Genomic DNA, 19043 nt, shown 5'->3' with positions numbered 1-19043 from the left:
TTATAGTACGGATATGTTGCTCTGTGTTTCTTCCCTGATGTAAACAAAGTGGAAAATCCCACACTATGGTAACCACTAAATACTCTTCAAACAGCCAAAATCCCACTAAAGCTGACACTTTTCCAGTCTCTTATAAAACTAATTAGAACAGCAAGATTACCACCTTGGAATCAGATCTTTTTTTCAGTTTTACATCCTGTTTAGACACTCAACATAGCATGTGTTCTATATTCACCAAATCTCACTGATAAAGAGAAATTATTATAAAAAAATCTTATTAAATCGTATTTAATTTTTATTCTCTTTATTTATTTATTGGGAACAACGGATGTATGGTACATTAATATCATCCCTAAAACTCAACCCCACTCATAATTACTTATTTCTATCAACAACACATAAACAGAGGTCGATATTTAAGGGAACTTGCAATTTGCTTTATAACACAACTTTACTAATGTCAGAGAAATTAAAGTAAAACATGTTTTCCTATTAAAAAACAACTTAATTTTATCCTATGAGTGTTAGAGGTTAAATACGAAAGTCAGAATGAAATATTTTATTAAGAGTTGGGGTCAGTTTCAGGTAGGAAAAAGGTAGATTTTTACTAGATGTTTCAAGTAAATATACTGAATATATTTATATATATAAATATACATATACTGCTGAAGTTTACTTTGGGTTAGACAACAAGCACATGCTGTATTAAATCTAATTTTATGATGCATCTCTGTGCAGAAATAGAAGACATCCGGTGTTTATTTACAATAGAAATATTTCGATTTAGTAGAGGTATCATGATGGGTGCTATTGGATTCTGCATTTCTCTGTATAAATTCCTTTTCCTGCCAACAGAATGTTTTGCTGATTTTAAGGCTTTTATTCATATTTTAGTCAGCAGAGATGCACCGACTGCAGGGTCTTAAATCAGCTGCAGGAAACAAACAGGACAGATGCAGTGGTGACTGCGACTGTGGGTTTACTCGTGTCTACCCACACATAAAAACAATAAATACCATTTGTAAGGATTCTTTGGCAGTCTGTATAATCAAGTAATCCTGGAAATGTCAATTTTTCACATTCAAACTGCTGACTGGTTCACAGATTCCCCTGTAAATATGAAGTAAATTTATATATATTTGAGACTTTTCACTATTTGCAGCAGAAGAAAACACCTCACACAACTTTTAATGTCCCTACACTGGTAACCTGTGTGTTTTAGAGAAGTCTTAAACAATTTGTTCTTTAAATTATGTGTTTCCACTTGATTACTGATGAGATAATCTGCTGTTCTGTCCCTTCATTTATTTAGTATTAAAATATTTGTATTGGTGCATTAAAACATTTTTTAAACCATTTTGGTTTCATAATTATCACTTTATTTACTTTTATGATAATTTTTTATTACTATTTCTACAATTATTAATATCATCATTAGTATTATTCCAATTCCAAGGTGATAAAAATGTAGATGTGTGCAGTGATATTAACTTTTTTGTTATTTTTTACAGCTTATTTTCCATTTCTTCCCCACATATCTGCCTAACTGGTTCAGATCTTTACTCAGAATTTATGACCCATTTGCTCACAATAACATCAGCTAAAGCTAACACACAACAATTCATTGACAGAGGGAAAAAAAGCTGAAAGTGTGCAGAAGTTCACAAGAACAGCGAAGGTGAATGGAAAGCCAGAAAAGGTCACATGCCAGAAGGTTAAACTTCTCCAACATCTAAATGGGGACATAAAATATCGTTAATGTGCTCGTCTTTGGCAATGCTTTCTGATATGTATTATTCATCGTAGCAAACACAAGCTATGGATAATATTCATCCTCTGGTTGGCGTCTAATTCTATGCTTCTTTCCTTGTAAACCAGTTGGTACGGTGCAATAACAGAGTAGTTGCAACGAGGGGTGTGTATTGGCAAGAATCTAGCGATACGATATGTATCACAATACTGGCCAACAATACGATATATTGCAATATATCACGATACTATGAGCAAGACAATATTTGGCAATTTTTCTTTACCAGTAGTAAACACTGGACGCTTGACATCAACTTACTGAATAAGAACAGAGGACATATATTTCAGGGCAGAATAAATCAAAACGCGGATCTTTATGCACAAGATGAATAAAGGAATGAAAATCTGCTTCATAACTAAAGATTGGTTGTTTGATAAAATCCATACAGTGCTTTTGAATATCGATATAATATTGTGGTGCGAAATATTGCGATATATCAATATTTTATTACACCCCTAGTTGTTAACTGGGACTCATCACTGACCCACTGCTGGGTAACTTAAGGCCAGTCTAATAGATACAAAGGACATTTTAACTTAAAACCAGGAGTGGATTTGATCACAGAAACATTTTCTAAAGATAAGGACAAAGTAGCAAGCATGCAACAAGAAAACACACATACTGACATTAAAAAAAAAAAAAAGGTCTAATTGCTCCGGTCAACAACACCATACAACATGGTTAGAAAGTAGAAATGTTAGTAACAAAAGATAGCGACAGAAATCCGGTGTGTCAAACAATGTCACATACAACACAGCAAACACAGCAAGTTGATGCATTCCTGTGAGTAACACTGAAGGCAGGAATGTCTGCACTCTGCCACTTTCAGGCTTCTGGCTTGCAGCTAAATCTGACCAACTGCCTTCCTCTGCATGTTTGGGTGTATTGCATGTTTACTGGGAGAAAAAAAACAAAACAAAAACACCAAAGACTCTTTGCACAAAGACTACCACAACACCAGTTAGTGAGGAAAAAGTTTGAAAAGAACCAAATGAATGCGATATGGACCAACACTGTGAGAGTAATTAAAAAGAAGACAAATTATGCAGCTTTGGGAACCGGTCCGCTAAAACCCAGAACAAAAGACAGACAGCAAAAGACCCAAAGCAAAGACAAGGACTTGTCTTAAACAGATGGAAAATGAACAATATGGAGATTAAAGAAAGATGCGAAAGAGAAGAACTGACTGGGAAAAAATAAATAAAAGGTTATTAGATAGGTAGACTGACGGAGAGGGCCAAAGAGAGAGCGAGATAGTGAGAGAGAGAGAGAGAGGGAGTACTACCAGATTAGATCTCGCGGTATAGTAGAGCTCCTCAACACAGTCCAGATAGGGCTCAGAATCACACTGGTCAGCAAGACAGAGCGAGAGAGACCTTAGTTAATACATTAACCTGGACTGATGGAGGGGACAGAGGTGTGAGAGAGGATGATGGGTGAAAAATGGATTAAGGCCAAAAATAGGCTCAGAAGTAAAACAATCACCAAGACAAGGAGGAGGAGGATACAGGGATATTAAGACAGGAATAGATGGTGAGAGGGTGGGGAGAAACTTGTGGAGATGAAGGTTAACAAAAAATAAAATTAAAGGTGAAAAAGGACATTCATTTATAAAAGAGCAGTAAACTGTCAAAGGTAATCTAATAAAATGCTAAAATAAATGGATGCAGCTTTTTATAACTCAAAAAGAACAAACAGGATGAGCCTCATATCAGCTGCATTTAACCAAGGTTACTTGGTGGGAGTTTGGGTGGGATTGATTTTTCAGCACAGTTTAAAGAGAGGATCAATATATGAAGCGTTTTCTCTCTCTAGAAAGAGTGTTATGTATGTATCTTACAATAAAAATGTTTCATTACCCTTAATAAGCAGGTAGAATCTGATTAGTGATTAGTGGCCATGTTTGATAATGTTGGGGAGAAAAAAAATAAAACCATAAAGATGAGGTTTTTGATTTTTGATGGATGTTTTTTAGCCAATCGGAAAACAGGACCCAGTGGAGAAAGTGTAGAGGGAGGGTAAAAAGAAAAGCTGGAGAGAGTGAGGGAGCAGAGAACTAACATGCTGTGACTTTGAATAAACCCTGCAGCATCCCATTTGTGTGTATTTAACTACATCTGCAGCTCAGAGAGTTACTGGCAAATGTGCCATCTTCTCTAGTTTCCAAAAACTACAGAAAAGCAACTGTAGGTAAACTCCTCTGACACAGCGGAGGGTTCTTATACACCAAGCTGACATCAAGAACCCCAGTAAAAAAAAACCAAACATTTCCAGTGAGACCAGTATGTATAATCTGCAGTTGGAGCAGTTCAGAAGGATATGGCAGAATGTATGTCAGAAAAATCAGCATTTGTTTTTCAGTAATGCCGATACACCTTGACTTTTTTTCTTAAACAAAAAACTGCCACAATATTGTAAAAGTGTTGCTGGTTTTTGACCAATAAGAAGTACCACAAGTAATTAGCCAATAAAAAGGCTAATTCGGCATCCATCTTGCTTCCTGTCTCTTCTCTGAGCTCTCTGCAGCCAGTAAAAGTCGGTATAATGTTGACTCTTATCTTATATCCTGTCTTCTCTTCTCATTCGTTTCCTAGTTTTCTCTGATAATCCTCTCTTTGCTGAATCAACGGTAGTACCCATTCAAATGGTCAATGTATTGATATCCAGTATCTGTTGTGTGATGCAGTGATCTCAACGCCAGTTGCCATAAAGTGCTGAACATAGAAGTAAAACTGTAAAGCTGTAACGCGACGCTTTGAGATTGAAAATAAAGTGTAGTTTCTCAGGGCAACAACAGCTCCAATAATGTGCATATTGAATATCAATGTGTCCTTAAAATGAGTCTGAAGCACATAGTTCTAAGGTCAGATAGTTATCAGTGGTGCTTTAAGTTTGACTATTTGTTTTCTTTTGAAACTGCTGCGTGTTTTGTCTTGTAGTTACTCTGAGAACTGTAACCAGTGGATGGGATGCAAAATCCACATGAACTGGTGTTCGTTTACCAACGACATAATCAAGACATCTACAAATGTTACAGATGTGCCGGATGCCAGACTTAATTTGGTGTATAAGAGCCCAGAGGCAGCCATTAAATGTGTGTGTCACACAGCATGTTTCTTTCCTTGCTTTAAAAGTTGAGTTTACAAAAAAAAACACCACAATAACCTCCAAACTAAAAGCCTACAGAAGGAAGAGATAAAGGCTTTGACTGGAACATAACTGCATGTGTGGCTGCTTCAATCTGTGTCTAACCTGCGATGCTACCGACAGCTTGGTTTAGTCAGGATGCTGCCCGTGATGAGGTGAGGACCGCCCATGCTGGTGAAGCCACAACCACACAAACATAACCTCACTCAGTCACATGTGAACACAATACCGAAGCCAAGAACTCACCGGCTCATGATGAGGTTCGGTCTCCTTCCTCAAAGGAGGATCAAACTTCACCTGACCAACTGAGAGCAGAGAGGACGGTGAGGTGGAGAGATGAACACGTGACAGGATGGCTGGCTTTAGAAATGGGCACTTACAGTTAATTTCAGACAGGGTCTTCCCCTCCCTGGTGCTCCTGCTGGTGGAACGGATACGGTGAGGAACAGAGACTGGAGACTGTCGGGAAAGGGAATGAGACATGCAAAAAGTCAAGCAGTTTTAAAAGATCATTCACAGTGTAGTGTTTTTTAACGCAGAACTTCACAATATTTATTTATTTGCTACAGCGTGTGGGACAGAAACTGATGACACAGCAAAACACTGCAACAGGAGGAATAAACCATGGCAACGCATTCAAAGGAAAACACTCCCTGGCAACAGCATCAGTGTTTGCCGGCCTCCATGACATCTGTGGTTAAAGTTGAGCTTTACATGACATTGATTAGCTACATCGAACAGCTGTTCCCTTTACAAAAATGGAGATCATGTATTTTCATAGATGCACAGTTGGACACTCACAAATCAAACCATCACAGCTCGCACGGCAATTTGGCATTTCTACACAATCAAGACTCGATTTGACTTCAAGTTTTTCAAGGTTCTCACAGAGAAGTTCAAAAGGAATAACAGCAACCTTGCAGCATGCTCAGAAAACACTGCAGATGACAAACCAGGACGATCAAAGTCCATCTACAACAACAGATTTACAAAAAAGTCCATTCTTAGAACATTCAAACCACGGTTAGTACGTGTAAGAGATGGTAAAAGGTAAATGATTATGGCTTCCATTTATCGGATTTTAATCTCAATTACGATTTGGGTTTTCAAAGATAATAAAAATAAAACGGCATGATTATTTTTCTCTTTGGAGTTTTCTCTAGTGCTGTCTTCAGTTGCCAATCGAGCGTCACTGGCATTGCAGCGCTGTCCTATAAACTCCTCCCACAGCCGCTTTGGTTTTTTTCAGCCACTGTTACAAAGCTCCATGTTACTTGTTTTTTTACATTTGTGGAATTGTAAAGACACTGTTTAAAAGCCACGGTTTAATGTTAAATAAATTAATGTTGTTAAAGATAATGGATGATTGTGTTAAGTAATCAAGATCTTGATTTCTGTCAAAATAATTGTGATTATTATTTTTAAGAACAGTCTTAGCTTTCATGGAGGACGCTTGTCTTCGGAAAAAAAAGGTAAATGTTGCTGTTTATTACAAATATTTAAAAAATTACTTAAGTAAACTAAAAACATTAAGCAATAAAGGCAATTATGTGACCAGATCAAATACTAGAATTGTATAGTGCTTTTATGATGCATCAAGAGCTGGATAAACCTTTTGTTTTCCCTTAAATACCATCAGCTTACAGGTAATCCCACTCTTTACACACTTTGAGGGGTTTCCATCCGCTGCCTTGAAGAGGAAGTGTTACTATAATACATTTACATTACAGGTTTTTTGAGCATGAGATATGATCACATGGCTACATAACAGAGAAATAAAATAAAATTCATGAATATATACTGTATGCTTTGTTTTCAAATGGATAATTTAAGGGACAGAACTTTATTCTTGGAGGCAGAGAGAGGTAAATATAGCTGAACAGCTTGAAGGGATTTACTTCCTGACGGGGGTTCATTCACACATATGTTTGACCCGTGTGTGACTGAACAATGTAACATTTTGGAAGACTCAAATATAAACCTGTTTTTTCTTTAAAAATAACCTCTACCGGTGCTACAGACCTTTCATGAACTGAGATGTCACAGACGTTGTCATAGTCATTAAGTGGTAATTATACAGCTAAAAGCCTATTTTCCATCAACTCCATGAAAGGCAACTTCAAATGCTTATCAAAAAGCTTCCATAAATATTAGCTGACATGAATGCTAGCACAAAAAAATTAACATCAAATCTGAGCAAACGCTGGAATGATGAAAAAAATTATGCAACAGCAGTACGAATCCATCATTGGCCTGTATGTCACATAGCAATACCACCTTCTATGACAACACCAGTGACTTGTAAAGGGCTGGAAATGGAGCAAATCTCTATTCATTCAGTTCTGTAGTTAACCTCAAACACCAAAGAAGAAGAAGAAAAAGAAAACACAAAACACATACAGGTTTGTGTTAGAATGACATCACTGCAGCCAACACAAGTACCTTCCTACGGGCTGCAAAACGGGGTGCGCGTCGAGCACCGGGGCTTATGGGGAGGAAATGACCTCTGTACTTAAACTGAAGAAGATAAGGCAGGGGATAAAGGGTAGAGGTGACAGGACAAGAGGAGAATTGGAAAAGCAGGAAAGAAGGAAGAGAAAGACAGGAGGGAAGGAGAAGTGCTACAAGGAGAAAAAGAGGAGGAAAGTCATGTGCAAGAGGAGCGAAGTGAGATAAACAGAACAAAAGGAGATGTGGGAAAAGAGGATAAAGGGAAGGGGGTGGGGACAGAGAGGAGAAAAATGAGTAATGTGCCAGAAAAAGGAGGAGCCGAGGGTGAGGAAAAAGGTCATGAATGTTGACAGATGGGGCAATGAATTCAACGAAAGACCAACTGAGGAGACGGGAGGATAACATTTAAAAAGGTTGGAGGGGAGAAGGAAAAAATCCAGCAAAATACAATCACTTCTCCGCCGACCTGCTTGTTAATGATTACAAACAAATTATCTAGTCCTGAAAAGGTCAAAGGTTACCTCAGGTTCAGGGTCGTCGTCATCAAAGTCGTTGTAGGTGCTGTGGTCGGGGTTGTTGGCTTTGTCCAGCAGCTCGATGGCTAGAGTCCGGCTGAGAGGCTGGGACACAAACGGGTGCTGGAAAACAAACAAGAATGATGGATGGCAAAGCCTTAAACACCTCCACACCTCTCACTAACTGTTATGATGTACAAAGATATGCTGGAACTAACAGATTAAACAGAAACTTATCTAATTAAATTAAAAACCTGAAGGATTTAGCAATAAATACTTCAAATTTAGGCCAAGAATATGTTTTATCTAAGAAATAAATGTGAATGTCTTTGGATTTTTCTCAAATATTCTTTTCCACTGAAAGCTGCTGGAGGTTTAACTGGTTTAATGGCCGTGACTTTTCCTGAGAGCTCTCGCAGACAGATTTCCAATTTACCATCCTTTTAACTGGTGACTAACTACAATGACACACTGATAAAAGCATGTCTACAGATCAGCAGCTAGTTTAACCTGTATGTGTAGAGTCACTGGAGATCGATTAGTTTGCTCTGAAAACATAGACTGTATATAAAATGATGGATGGCGCCTCCGTGACGTCACCCATAGATTTCTAAAGAGCTAAATTGAAGCTCGGTGGGCGGGTCCTACCCTCACCATCTTGGCAGGGGCATCCGTGTCGTCTCGCCCGGAAAATACAAATATGGGCAAAGAGGTGGAGCTGAGAGGAGGGCTGTGAGCGTCATGGTGGATGATTGACATCAAGCAAACTCCGAGCTGCCTGTAGCTAAGATCTAACCGAGCTAACCCGTAGATAACAGGAGCTAATCAGCTAACGGAGGTAAGCGGGCTAAAGCTAAGTAAAACTCTTCTAACTTGAAGCGGGAGATTGGGTACCTGTCAATCAACCAGACACGCACCTAAAGATGCTAAATTTAGAGATTAAATTACTTTTAAACAGGGAGTTACAAAAAAAAAAAAAAAAAAAAATCACTCCCCCGACAGTGAAGGTAAACCTGATCTATTAAATCTAAAATGGATTTTTGTCCCAGGCTGTAAACATGTTTATTTCTGCTGTGAAGTTGGCCTTTTTGACATGGGAGTCTATGGGGGTTTGCTCTGTTCTGCAGCCCTTAGTGGATGAAGGGGGAACTGCAGTTTTATGAACTTCCGCATAGGCTTCACTTTTAACCGCCGGAGGCTCCGTCCATCTTTCATGTACGGTCTATGTCTGAAACATGGATTGTGTGTTGTTTCAGTGCTCACCTGCAGCAGTTTCTCAGCTGTTGGCCTCTTCTTTGGGTTCTTTGTCAAGGCTAGTTTGACAAAATGGTGAAAATTGTTTGTCCTGTTTTGCCCAGCACAAGAAGGCAGAAAGAAAAGGACAAAGGGGTGAATCAGCGGCTCGTCTAACTCTATGACTCTCCGCTCTGATAGAAATAGGTAATTACTGCTGGGTGTTACATCTGTGGTAACTGTGAGAAAAGATGTCTTCTCACCACTTCAACTTATCCTTCAACTTCGGAGGCTGGAAGTTACTCTTGGTCATTAAGAACAGAGCCCTGATGGATAAACAGAAAGCAAACAAGAGCTGCATCTCATATCTTAACAATAGTTTCAAACATAGTTGTGAAAACACATTTATTTGACCTTCTTTTCTCTACATCTTTGCTTTAATTTGTGGGGTCTGTGTGCATTTATTAATGTTTCGCTCTCTCTCATGGTCTCACCACTGTGTTTCAGTACAGAAGAAGTCTGTAACGTCATGACGCCATAGCAACACTTTTGATTCTTTTCTTTTTCAGCCATTCTGTGAAGGATTTGTTGGTGTGTTTGGGATCATTAACATGATGCATGACAAAATTATATGCAATCATTCATCTGTTAGATCTAATTTTAATCTAGAACTATTTTAGCGAACAGATGAGTTCAGTCAACTCAGTGACTCAAATTTGCCTGTGGCAACAAAACAAACCCATATCAACATCCCACCACTACCGTGCTTGACAATGGAGTTCAGGTGTTTATACTGTACGCTAGGGCTGGGCGATATATCGAGTATACTCGAGATATCGTAGCTAGTCCTCTGTGGGATATAGAAAATGCCTATATTCGTCATATTCAAGTATCCTGTTGTCACGCAGGTGTTTTTAGCTGTGGGCGGGGTTTTCTCCCTCCTCCTCGACTCTGCACCGCTTTGCAGTTGAGAGTTAAAGCAAGCGCACCTAGTCACGTACATAACGTGAGCTACGTACTACGTCATGAGAGGCAGCATGTAGCCACTGTTGCCAACTTGGTGACTTACTCGATAAATCTGGCGACTTTTTTTTGTGAAAAGCGACAAATCTAGCGACTTTTACTAGATTATTAGAAACTTTCCTGGTGTTTTGGCGACTGACTTTAAAGCGCATATTGTAAAGTTATTGTTACGAACGAGAGTCTCTCCCCGTCCTAAAGCACTCAGTCGCTCCGGCTGCAGCTGCAGCCAGTCAGAGGAGCAGAGAGGACACCTGCACGACTCCACCTACAGTCACAATGAACAGCCAAATCCGCCACTGATCCCGCTCTGGATTACAGAGTGGGATGTAAATTACAAAGTTTTTCATGTCACGCAAAAATAATTAATTCTATTTGATTACATTCACAGCCTCTGTCACTTACTCACCTCATCCACTGTGTGTGTGACGCATATTTATCTAGCTCGTCATGTCTCTAGAAAGTACAGAAAGGAGTGGGAATCAAATCCTGAATTAAAAACTGGCTGAAGCCGTTTATTGGAGACGATACGAGGACATTCTGCCTGGATTATAAAACTAATTTCTATGCTAAACTCTGCGATTAAAAAAAATACACGACAACTCAAAAACGTATCCATAAAGCAAAGCCTTATAATAGTTCATCATTTGAAAAGTCACCCCCTATTTTCATACGTTGCATTTATTACATCATGCAAAGGCACTTTATTTTGTTTTAAAATGACATGTTTCTGCCACTGCTTTAACTGTTCAATAAATGCGGTTTTGATCAGTTTGCTTCGTTACAATTTCATCCTTTTGGCATAAATGTTTCAAATCAGCATATCTTAATGCAGTATGAACAATTATGTTTTAATGGAGACACAAAATCCTCTTACTGATGTGATTGTCTGCACCAAAGCATTAATTCAAGGCTGAGGTAAATATCGAGATGTATATCGTATATCGTGACATGCCATAAAAATATCGGGATATTACTAAAAAGGTCATATCGCCCAGCCCTACTGTACGCCGCGTTTGGTTCACTCTACTGTTAGTGTTGTGCATTTTGACCAAGCGTCCGCCCAAAGGACATTGTTCCAAAAGTGTTGGTCTTTCTTCAAATGCAACTTTGCAAACCTATGCTGTTCTGTCAAGTACTTTCTGACCCCACAAATTAAAAGCGTTATCATATCATCATTCACTCTCATCCATCATTCCAAATCAGCCGTACTTATTCGGTTTTTTTCCAACTTATTTGCTATAATATTTATTTTTATAATATGCTGACTGAAACCTGAGATGCAGCTCTCAGGTTTTGCCAGTCTGCTGAGCACTGCAGGGTTTGACCTGAAGGTGAACTTAGTGGGATGTCTGCCCTTGGAAAGATAAACAATCGTTTAAAGGTTTTTTACTGTTGTGGGTAGTCTTCCTTACTGTAGAATGGTAGTCTTTAAATATTTTCAGAGACCCCATAGCCACACAGAAATGAATGGAAATGATCACTCGCTTCACTAACATCTCTGATGTCTCTACTACTGTTGTTAACACATACGACTACCAACATTTCTGCTTTTGCAGAGCTGCTTGTACTTTAGTGTTTTTAGCAGCACCTAGCTGCTGCTTACCCTTCTAATTCCTTTGGAAACAGTGTCCTGAGTTATCAACACACTGATTTTGCATTTTGGCTTAGTTTTTCCTTAACTGATAAATGGTGCTGGTGTATTCTGTCATTCTGATGGTCTGATCTTGGATTCACTTCTCTTTTTAAACCTAGCAAAAATCCAATTATCATTCTTTTCTATTATGTTCTTCTACATGAACTGCCATCTTCTACATGAAACATGTACCTTTTTTCCACATTTCTGTGCGCAATACTTATAAAATCTGTTCAAAATATACATCAAAATCAACTTCAAGACTACCTACCTCATTGGGTGCAGGTCAAACATAGGTGGCTGTAGTTCTGCCAGCTCTATTGCAGTAATGCCCACTGCCCAGATATCACACAGCTGGTTGTAGCCTCCTTTCCTCTCAACAGCTGCTACCTCTGGAGCCATCCTGTGAGAAACAGAAACAGATGGTAAGAAGAAAAAGAAAGAAGGACCAGATATTGCAGGAAAGAATGCAAAAAAAATACTAAGTAAAAAAAAAAAAAAAAAAAGCTGTAGATTTTACCTGAATCCGATTTTTCTTCATTATTTAAGAAAATCCAAATAAAAACACAATTCTACCAAGTATAGTCTATCTGGATAATCCATCATGCATCAAATAAGTCATTAAAATAAGTCTTGCATGCAGTAGAGTGTTTAATTCTCCTCTTCACTGTACCTGCATGACGGCAGTAAGGGAGCTGATGCAGAAAAACAACTCACCAGTAAGGCGTTCCAATGAACGACTTCCTTTTGGCAAGAGTCGCTGTGATCTGGGCTGACACACCAAAGTCAGCTAAAGAGAAAAAGAAAGTAGAGGACATGAATGACCAAGTAAAAACAAATCCAAGTCAGCAAATGAGGCCGTTGAGAGTCAGCCTTTTCCAGCAGAAGGTGACTGCGTGTTCTCCTTACCTAGTTTAACGTAGCCGTTGTCCGTCAGGAGAATGTTGGCTCCCTGTCAGAGATAAAACATGCCACACATCAGCGTTTGAAACCAAAACATTACAACTCAGCTCCAGCATTCCTTCATTCCTGCATCGCTAACTATAAGCTTGACATGATTGAATTCACTAAACTTCCATGCTTCTTGGGAACAAATTTGAAACCATCTGAACGCCTGTTCATTTCTCTTTTTGTTAAGCAAGTGGATTGTGTCCATGTCAGCCAGACCATTCTGCTTTTGACCGTGTAATTTTATTGAACTGGATGATTAAAGCATGAAGGAACAAGATGAATTTTCATTTTAACATCCTCTTCAATTAGCATTTAGCAACCATGGCTCTCCAGGCATACAGAACATCCACACACACGGACACTGTCTAAATAGAGTATTGATTTGGCTTTTTTATTTTTAGTTTTGTTTTAAGTTATGGTAAATAAAACTTTTCTTTAATCAACCCTTTAATGATCACACAAAAATGTTTTGCATTTTTTTGTTTGTTTTGCCCATGAATTGTCAGAATAAATGTTTTTAAGCAAATGCTTGACATATAAATTAGTAAATCTGAAACAGGAGTGATATAAGAAACACTTAGTTTGGGTTTTACATTCCCAAATCAAGTGGTAGAGATGCTCAGGTAGGTTTATTTCCTCACTGTTTTAAAGATATTCTCATAGTCACTGCAAATTTACCTCCACCAAATGGCAGACCAGGACCTTAAAGGGTTAAGTTAAATCGTATAAAGCCAACACAAAGCAGCATACAGGACTCAGGGTGATTCAGGTCTCTCAGACCTGCAGATTATATAAAGAATTGTTTACTTACCTTTATATCTCTGTGCATCTTGCCTTTATTGTGCAAGTAGTATAAACCCTGTTAAACAGAATTACAGAAAAGCTGAGGTTATTGGCTGTCAATGTTACAGCGCTGCAAATTTCACCTAAGTCATCATTTTTCCATTTAAACATGCAGCTTGGTTTGACAAAGAAGAGTTTTAGCTAAAAACATCTCACATAGCTTATTTTTCTAATCTGAGCAAAAAAAAAAAGAACATCTGATGCAGATAATTAAGTCTTAATATGATTTTAGTGATTAGCAATTTGATAATATTATGATGCATATCTTTTTATGAGCGACAGAAGAGGATTTTGCTTGATCTAACCGTCCTGCCTTCCACCTTCTTATGGATTTTTATGTAACTTCTCTCTCAGATGAGTAATGAAACCAGAGGGTACATTGGAGCTGCCTCTCTTTTACTGCCTCTGCAGCATGAGACAGCCAGAAGGGATGAAAGGCAGACAGAGGGGTTTCTCTCTTAAATAGACAGAAATACATCTGCATCCCTCTGAAAGTGGCAACCAGTGGTCAAGATTAACCGTGTCATCAGCTGTTGGCAGTATAAATATGCCACAGGACAAAAAACATTACCATTAATCAGTAGCTGATTAGAAACAGCCCAGAACTAAACAAACCTCAGTCAAGTTGGTGATTTTATCAATCTATTTAAAACTACCTTGTTGTTTATCATTCAAATAAACCTGTTGTGTTTGTATCAACCACAACTGAGGTGGGCTGTTTGCATCGCTGGGAGTGAGGCGGGGGTTTGGCATTTGTGCAGGCTGATTCGCCGTTTAAATGATGACCGCAATGCAGACCGCCTACTCTGCGTATTGCTGACTGCAACGAAATGTAAATGGTGTGTAGCCAGTATCACATCTGATGACAGGAGCAGTCACGACAGGCTTATTTGAGTTTTATCTGTGTCCTAACTGTGTTTATACTCTGTTTTGCGTATTGTTTTAGCATTATTTTCTATAGTCCTTTGACTCTGCAAATTAACTTTATTGAATTCAATTAATACAGCATTTTACTATATATAATTATATAAAAAAATAAATAAATAATGCAATGCCAGGTTTTTAAAACATGGTGCAGGCCCATAAAACAGAAAATAAGTGGATGCATTCTAGCTAAGTAAGGAAACAGCTTCCTAAATATTTATTTTCATTGTCAACAAGATGCATGCACTTTAGACTGTGTACAATATACACTATACCTGCAGGGTCTCCCGTGACATGTAGGCGATCTGTGACTCTGACAAAGGGCCGGTTACTGTGGGGGAAAACAAGCAGAAATAGATAAAAGTAGGGAAAAATGGAGAAACTGAAATACTTCTAAGTAAAAATAACATTGTGACTGTGTGAGCAGGTTCTCTTGGGTTGTGTGTCGCTCTTACCATGATAAATATCTTGTAAAGAACCACCTCCACAGTACTCCATGCTGATCCATAACTTGTCTCTCCTGAACATGAGAAGAACTCTATGTGAGTACAGGTACCAAACAGTGCACATCTAACATGTGCACATGCTAACGTCTGCAGTCTTACCGGAGATAACTGCCAAAATAAGCAACGATGTTGGAGTGTTTACAGTCTTTCATCATTATGATCTCCTGCTGGACAACAGCAAAGTCTTCACCTGAACAAAAAAAAAAAAAAAAAAAAAAAAAAAAAAAAAAAAAAAAGAAGACGACAATTATATTTGTTCATCAATGCCCCAACTGGACAGCAAATTGGGTTAATATACACTATCTAATATCACTAAAAACAAAACAAAACTGTGGACAGAGGAAAGTTTGCAGAGTAGAGGGAATATAAGATAACTCACCTGGTTCCAGTTTGATGACTTTAATTGCAGCCAGTTCTCCTGTGTTTACATTGCGAGCCTAAAAGACACACAGAACAAAAAAAAGAGCTATTAGCAACTTTAATACACACAGGGAACACTTAGAAATTTAAATACAGAACACACAGAAGAAGCTTACTATCTCAGAGTTATGGTAGATCAGAGGTAAGTTGTTTTTAGCCGACAACAGTATTTCCTTCTCTTTCCCATCAGAAACTCTAAACAACTTTGCTAAAGGCTTTAGACGTCTTTATTTATCTCAAATGGGCAATATATTTGCAGTTTCTCCCACAGCAAATACATAAAAACAAGCCCAATCAATCAGTGTACTGATCAGTGATTGTAAGGAAAAGGGCACATAAAAAATTGCTAAATTGTTCAGAACAATAAAATCAATCTTAAAAAATATAAAAATCAACAATGAAACAAAATCTAATGAATAAAAGTTATGAATAAAACCTCACATTAGCAAATTAATAATAAAAAGATCTTTTCCACTAAAATGTGTTAAATCTGCGTTTTAAAGTTTAATAGAATAAAAGATTGGTGTAGTATGAGGTTTGCTTTTGGGCACAAAGGCAGCAGTCAGACGTAAGTAGGAGAAAGCAGCTGGGTCAGTCACTTGTACCTCCTCACATGGCCAACATTTAGAAAAACTAAATGGTACCTAAACAGATGACTTCCACCTGCCAGCCAGGATGTATAATATACATCTGTACTGGACGAAGAGGCGTGATACGTAAGGATGCACTGACAGCACATTTTATCAAACCAAGTACAAGTATTTGGACCAGAATGTCTGATGGGCAGCTGAGTGATTATAAACCAAACAGGTAACCATAAATGTAAGGCTTGAAAACCATCAGAAACTTCATAAACTACAAAAGTACTAGCAAAGCCCAGAGCTGCAGACCTCCACCAAGCTGCTCATTTCCACCCATATTGTGAAGAATCTTCTTACAGATTCCTGTGTCCACAACTTCTTCCTGATCACCAGATTAAAAAAAAAAAAAAAAAAAAAAATCAACCCACTTTCTAACGAACAGAAAAACAGATAAATGCAAGCAAAGGAGGTTATTAGGGCCGTGACGATAGAGAGTGACAAAAATTATTTTAATGTATTTGGGAAAAAAAAAAAAAAAGATTTTTTTAACAACAACGAAAAAAATCGATTACAAAACTGTGGAGCAAAAAATCCCGATATTAGATTTTTTGATTCGAGTTTCCCCATCTAGAGGTAATATCCTCCTTATCTGCACAACATGCACATAATATCGGCTCAGTATTGGCGAATCCGTAGTGATAAAAACATATTGGTGAAGAAAAAACATACAAACAAAAACAAAAAAACATGCTGCAGTCCAGCCATCTTGTTGTCAGCAAACCTGCATGACGCGTAACGCTTTCTTGTAAATATTACACGTGTGGTTTTTGCCTGTATTTGACAGTTATGGTTATAATCTTTTATTGCTTGCTTTTATTTTGCTCGGCCCTGAGTAAATGTTTCATTCTATCATGTTTTCTTTACAACTTCATGCGTCAGAGCAGTTGTAAATGAGAACGGATGTTCTCCCAAACCACGTCTGCAGGTCCATAGATAAACAGATGAACAAATGAACACGTTGAGTTCATTTCCACATTGCAGGATCTGCGATGTGACTATTGTACATCCATTATGATGATGATGATGCTTAAATGATATATTGTGCAGCTCTTATGTAGATTGAAAAAAAAAGAAAAGAACACAAGCAAAGCAAAGCAAAGCATCTTGTGTTTTTCAGCAATATGGATGAGGAACATATTCGTTTGAAAAGAAATCTGAGACGGCTGCATTCCTTGAAAAAACTGGAATTGTTCAGACACCAGGAGGACAGCAGAAAACAGACTGATTTTTCTAAAAATACTCAAATGTACTTATATTTAGCAGAAGTGCTGGCAGAGCAAGTGAGGAATTATACATGGAGCTCATTAATAAAAAGATGGGTCTTTCAGAGGAGGCATGAATTGCTCGCTTCTTTCAGGCCAAGTATGCGAGATGGACTGTGTGTGACATTGCAAAGTATGTGAGAGAATATGAGTGAAAGAGGCGTGAAGTGATGAAATCAAGACTTTCACACGAGAGAAAAAAAACACACACAGCTAAAAAAAACACCCTGGGAGTAAAGCGTCATGCTTCATCAGCTTTGCTGTATTTCACCAAACACTAAGCCAAAAGATGCAAGCATCATCCAACGTGCAGATTCTTTCACTGACAGTAAAAGTGTAACAAAAAGATGCTTTCAGTTGTTGGAAATCACACCTGAAAATGAAAAAAAAAACTCAGATTTAAGCATCAAACATAAGTGACAACCTGAAATTCCTGTGTGGGGTGCAGCGATGCATAATGTGCTGACAGAGCTGTTAGCCCACATGAGCCGAGACAGCCACCATGACTTCAAAAACAGAAACAGCTGGCACGAAAAGCCACTAAAAACTGCACCAACAAGATAATGAATCGGCCCTCAAGCCATTAAAAAGACCTGACAAAACAAATAGACATAAGTATTAAAAAACAACAGATTTTTAGTTGTTTGTAACTAAAAAGGACAAAAAAAAGTTCAAAAAAGAAGCAGAAAGCAGAATCAAGTGAGGGCTAAGAAAAGTGGCAGAGAGGAGGAACGACAAGGTCAGACCCTCAACAAAATAAAGTGGTGGGAGGAGATAAAGCACAAAGAGATGCAAAGAGAAAAGATGGAAGAGACAGAAGCAGAGTGGAGAGCAGAGACATTGTGTCTTCAGTCAGCAGACAGACTAGAGATGAGTCATGTCAGTCAGTGCCACTAGTGGCAGCAGCACAAAGCCTGGCTTAGTTTGATTTCTTAGTGTTTTGCTGTGTTGATATGCTGGATGAAGCATGCCGTATGGCGTAAAGAAGGGACTGAAGATTTGGAAAAGGCTATGTCAAGGCAAGTGAAAGTATATGAAGCGTGTTTAAAGACAGGCAGTAAAGGCTGCATCAGAAAACACTCCTGCTTGATACAGAAAAGAAAAGACAAACAGTTAAAATGTCATGTGGAGCATGGGTGTCTGAGCAGCATGCTGAGCAACAGATGATTGACAGCTTCACAAAGAGCAGCAGAAAAAGTGACAAATCAAGACCACTGCCTGCATGTATTCAGGAATACGGCCTGGTATAAACTAAAAGTCCTCTAAATACAGAAATATTCTCGTCAGAGAATTAACAGGAACAAAACCTTTTAAAATGAGCAAACATTTAATGTCGGTTAACAGCCCAGACACCGACAACCTGCTTTAAGTCTGATAACAATAAAAAAACAATCAGCTCCAAACTGCAAATTCTAGATGTTTATGTTTCACATGGAATTTCTTCAGGCTTGTTGCCACCGAGCGGCAACCTGCAGGGGTTAAAAGTGAAGCCTATGCGGAAGTCCAAAAAACTGCAGTTCCCCCTTCATCCACTAGGGGCTGCAGAACAGAACGAATCTCCATAGATTCCCATGTTAAAAAGACCAACTTCACAGCAGAAACAAACATGTTTAAAGGAGAAATAAACATGTTCACAGCCTGGTTCAAAAATCCATTTTCAGTTTAATAAAACAGGTTTATCTTC

The 19043-nt window shown here is 38.3% G+C and overlaps 1 protein-coding gene across 11 annotated transcripts in view; it reads right to left on the bottom strand.

The window, feature by feature from the left end:
* Window positions 1–19043, bottom strand: part of LOC306762427 (mitogen-activated protein kinase kinase kinase kinase 3-like) — a gene marked incomplete at its 3' end in the record, with an annotated part of 47172 nt that overhangs the window by 18009 nt on the left and 10120 nt on the right. For 6 of the 11 annotated variants that reach the window (XM_079248869.1, XM_079248872.1, XM_079248878.1 and 3 more), the window contains exons 2-16: window positions 15416–15473; window positions 15136–15226; window positions 14986–15050; window positions 14806–14861; window positions 13575–13622; window positions 12722–12764; window positions 12530–12602; window positions 12084–12215; window positions 9420–9482; window positions 9187–9268; window positions 7930–8046; window positions 7400–7474; window positions 5338–5416; window positions 5204–5262; window positions 3096–3158 (exon numbers count right to left, since the gene is read on the bottom strand). In XM_079248869.1, coding sequence (XP_079104995.1) covers window positions 3096–3158; window positions 5204–5262; window positions 5338–5416; window positions 7400–7474; window positions 7930–8046; window positions 9187–9268; window positions 9420–9482; window positions 12084–12215; window positions 12530–12602; window positions 12722–12764; window positions 13575–13622; window positions 14806–14861; window positions 14986–15050; window positions 15136–15226; window positions 15416–15473 — 1104 coding nt within the window. The remainder of the gene's footprint in view (window positions 1–3095; window positions 3159–5203; window positions 5263–5337; window positions 5417–7399; window positions 7475–7929; window positions 8047–9186; window positions 9269–9419; window positions 9483–12083; window positions 12216–12529; window positions 12603–12721; window positions 12765–13574; window positions 13623–14805; window positions 14862–14985; window positions 15051–15135; window positions 15227–15415; window positions 15474–19043) is intronic. The other 5 variants (XM_079248873.1, XM_079248877.1, XM_079248874.1 and 2 more) reach the window with 3 other exon arrangements.

Source organism: Telmatherina bonti (genome assembly GCF_933228915.1).
Source record: "Telmatherina bonti genome assembly, chromosome: 11".
Classification (NCBI taxonomy): Eukaryota; Metazoa; Chordata; class Actinopteri; order Atheriniformes; family Telmatherinidae; genus Telmatherina; species Telmatherina bonti.
The sequence above is the reverse complement of the archived record's forward strand: the minus strand, read 5'-3'. Positions and strand labels throughout refer to the sequence as shown.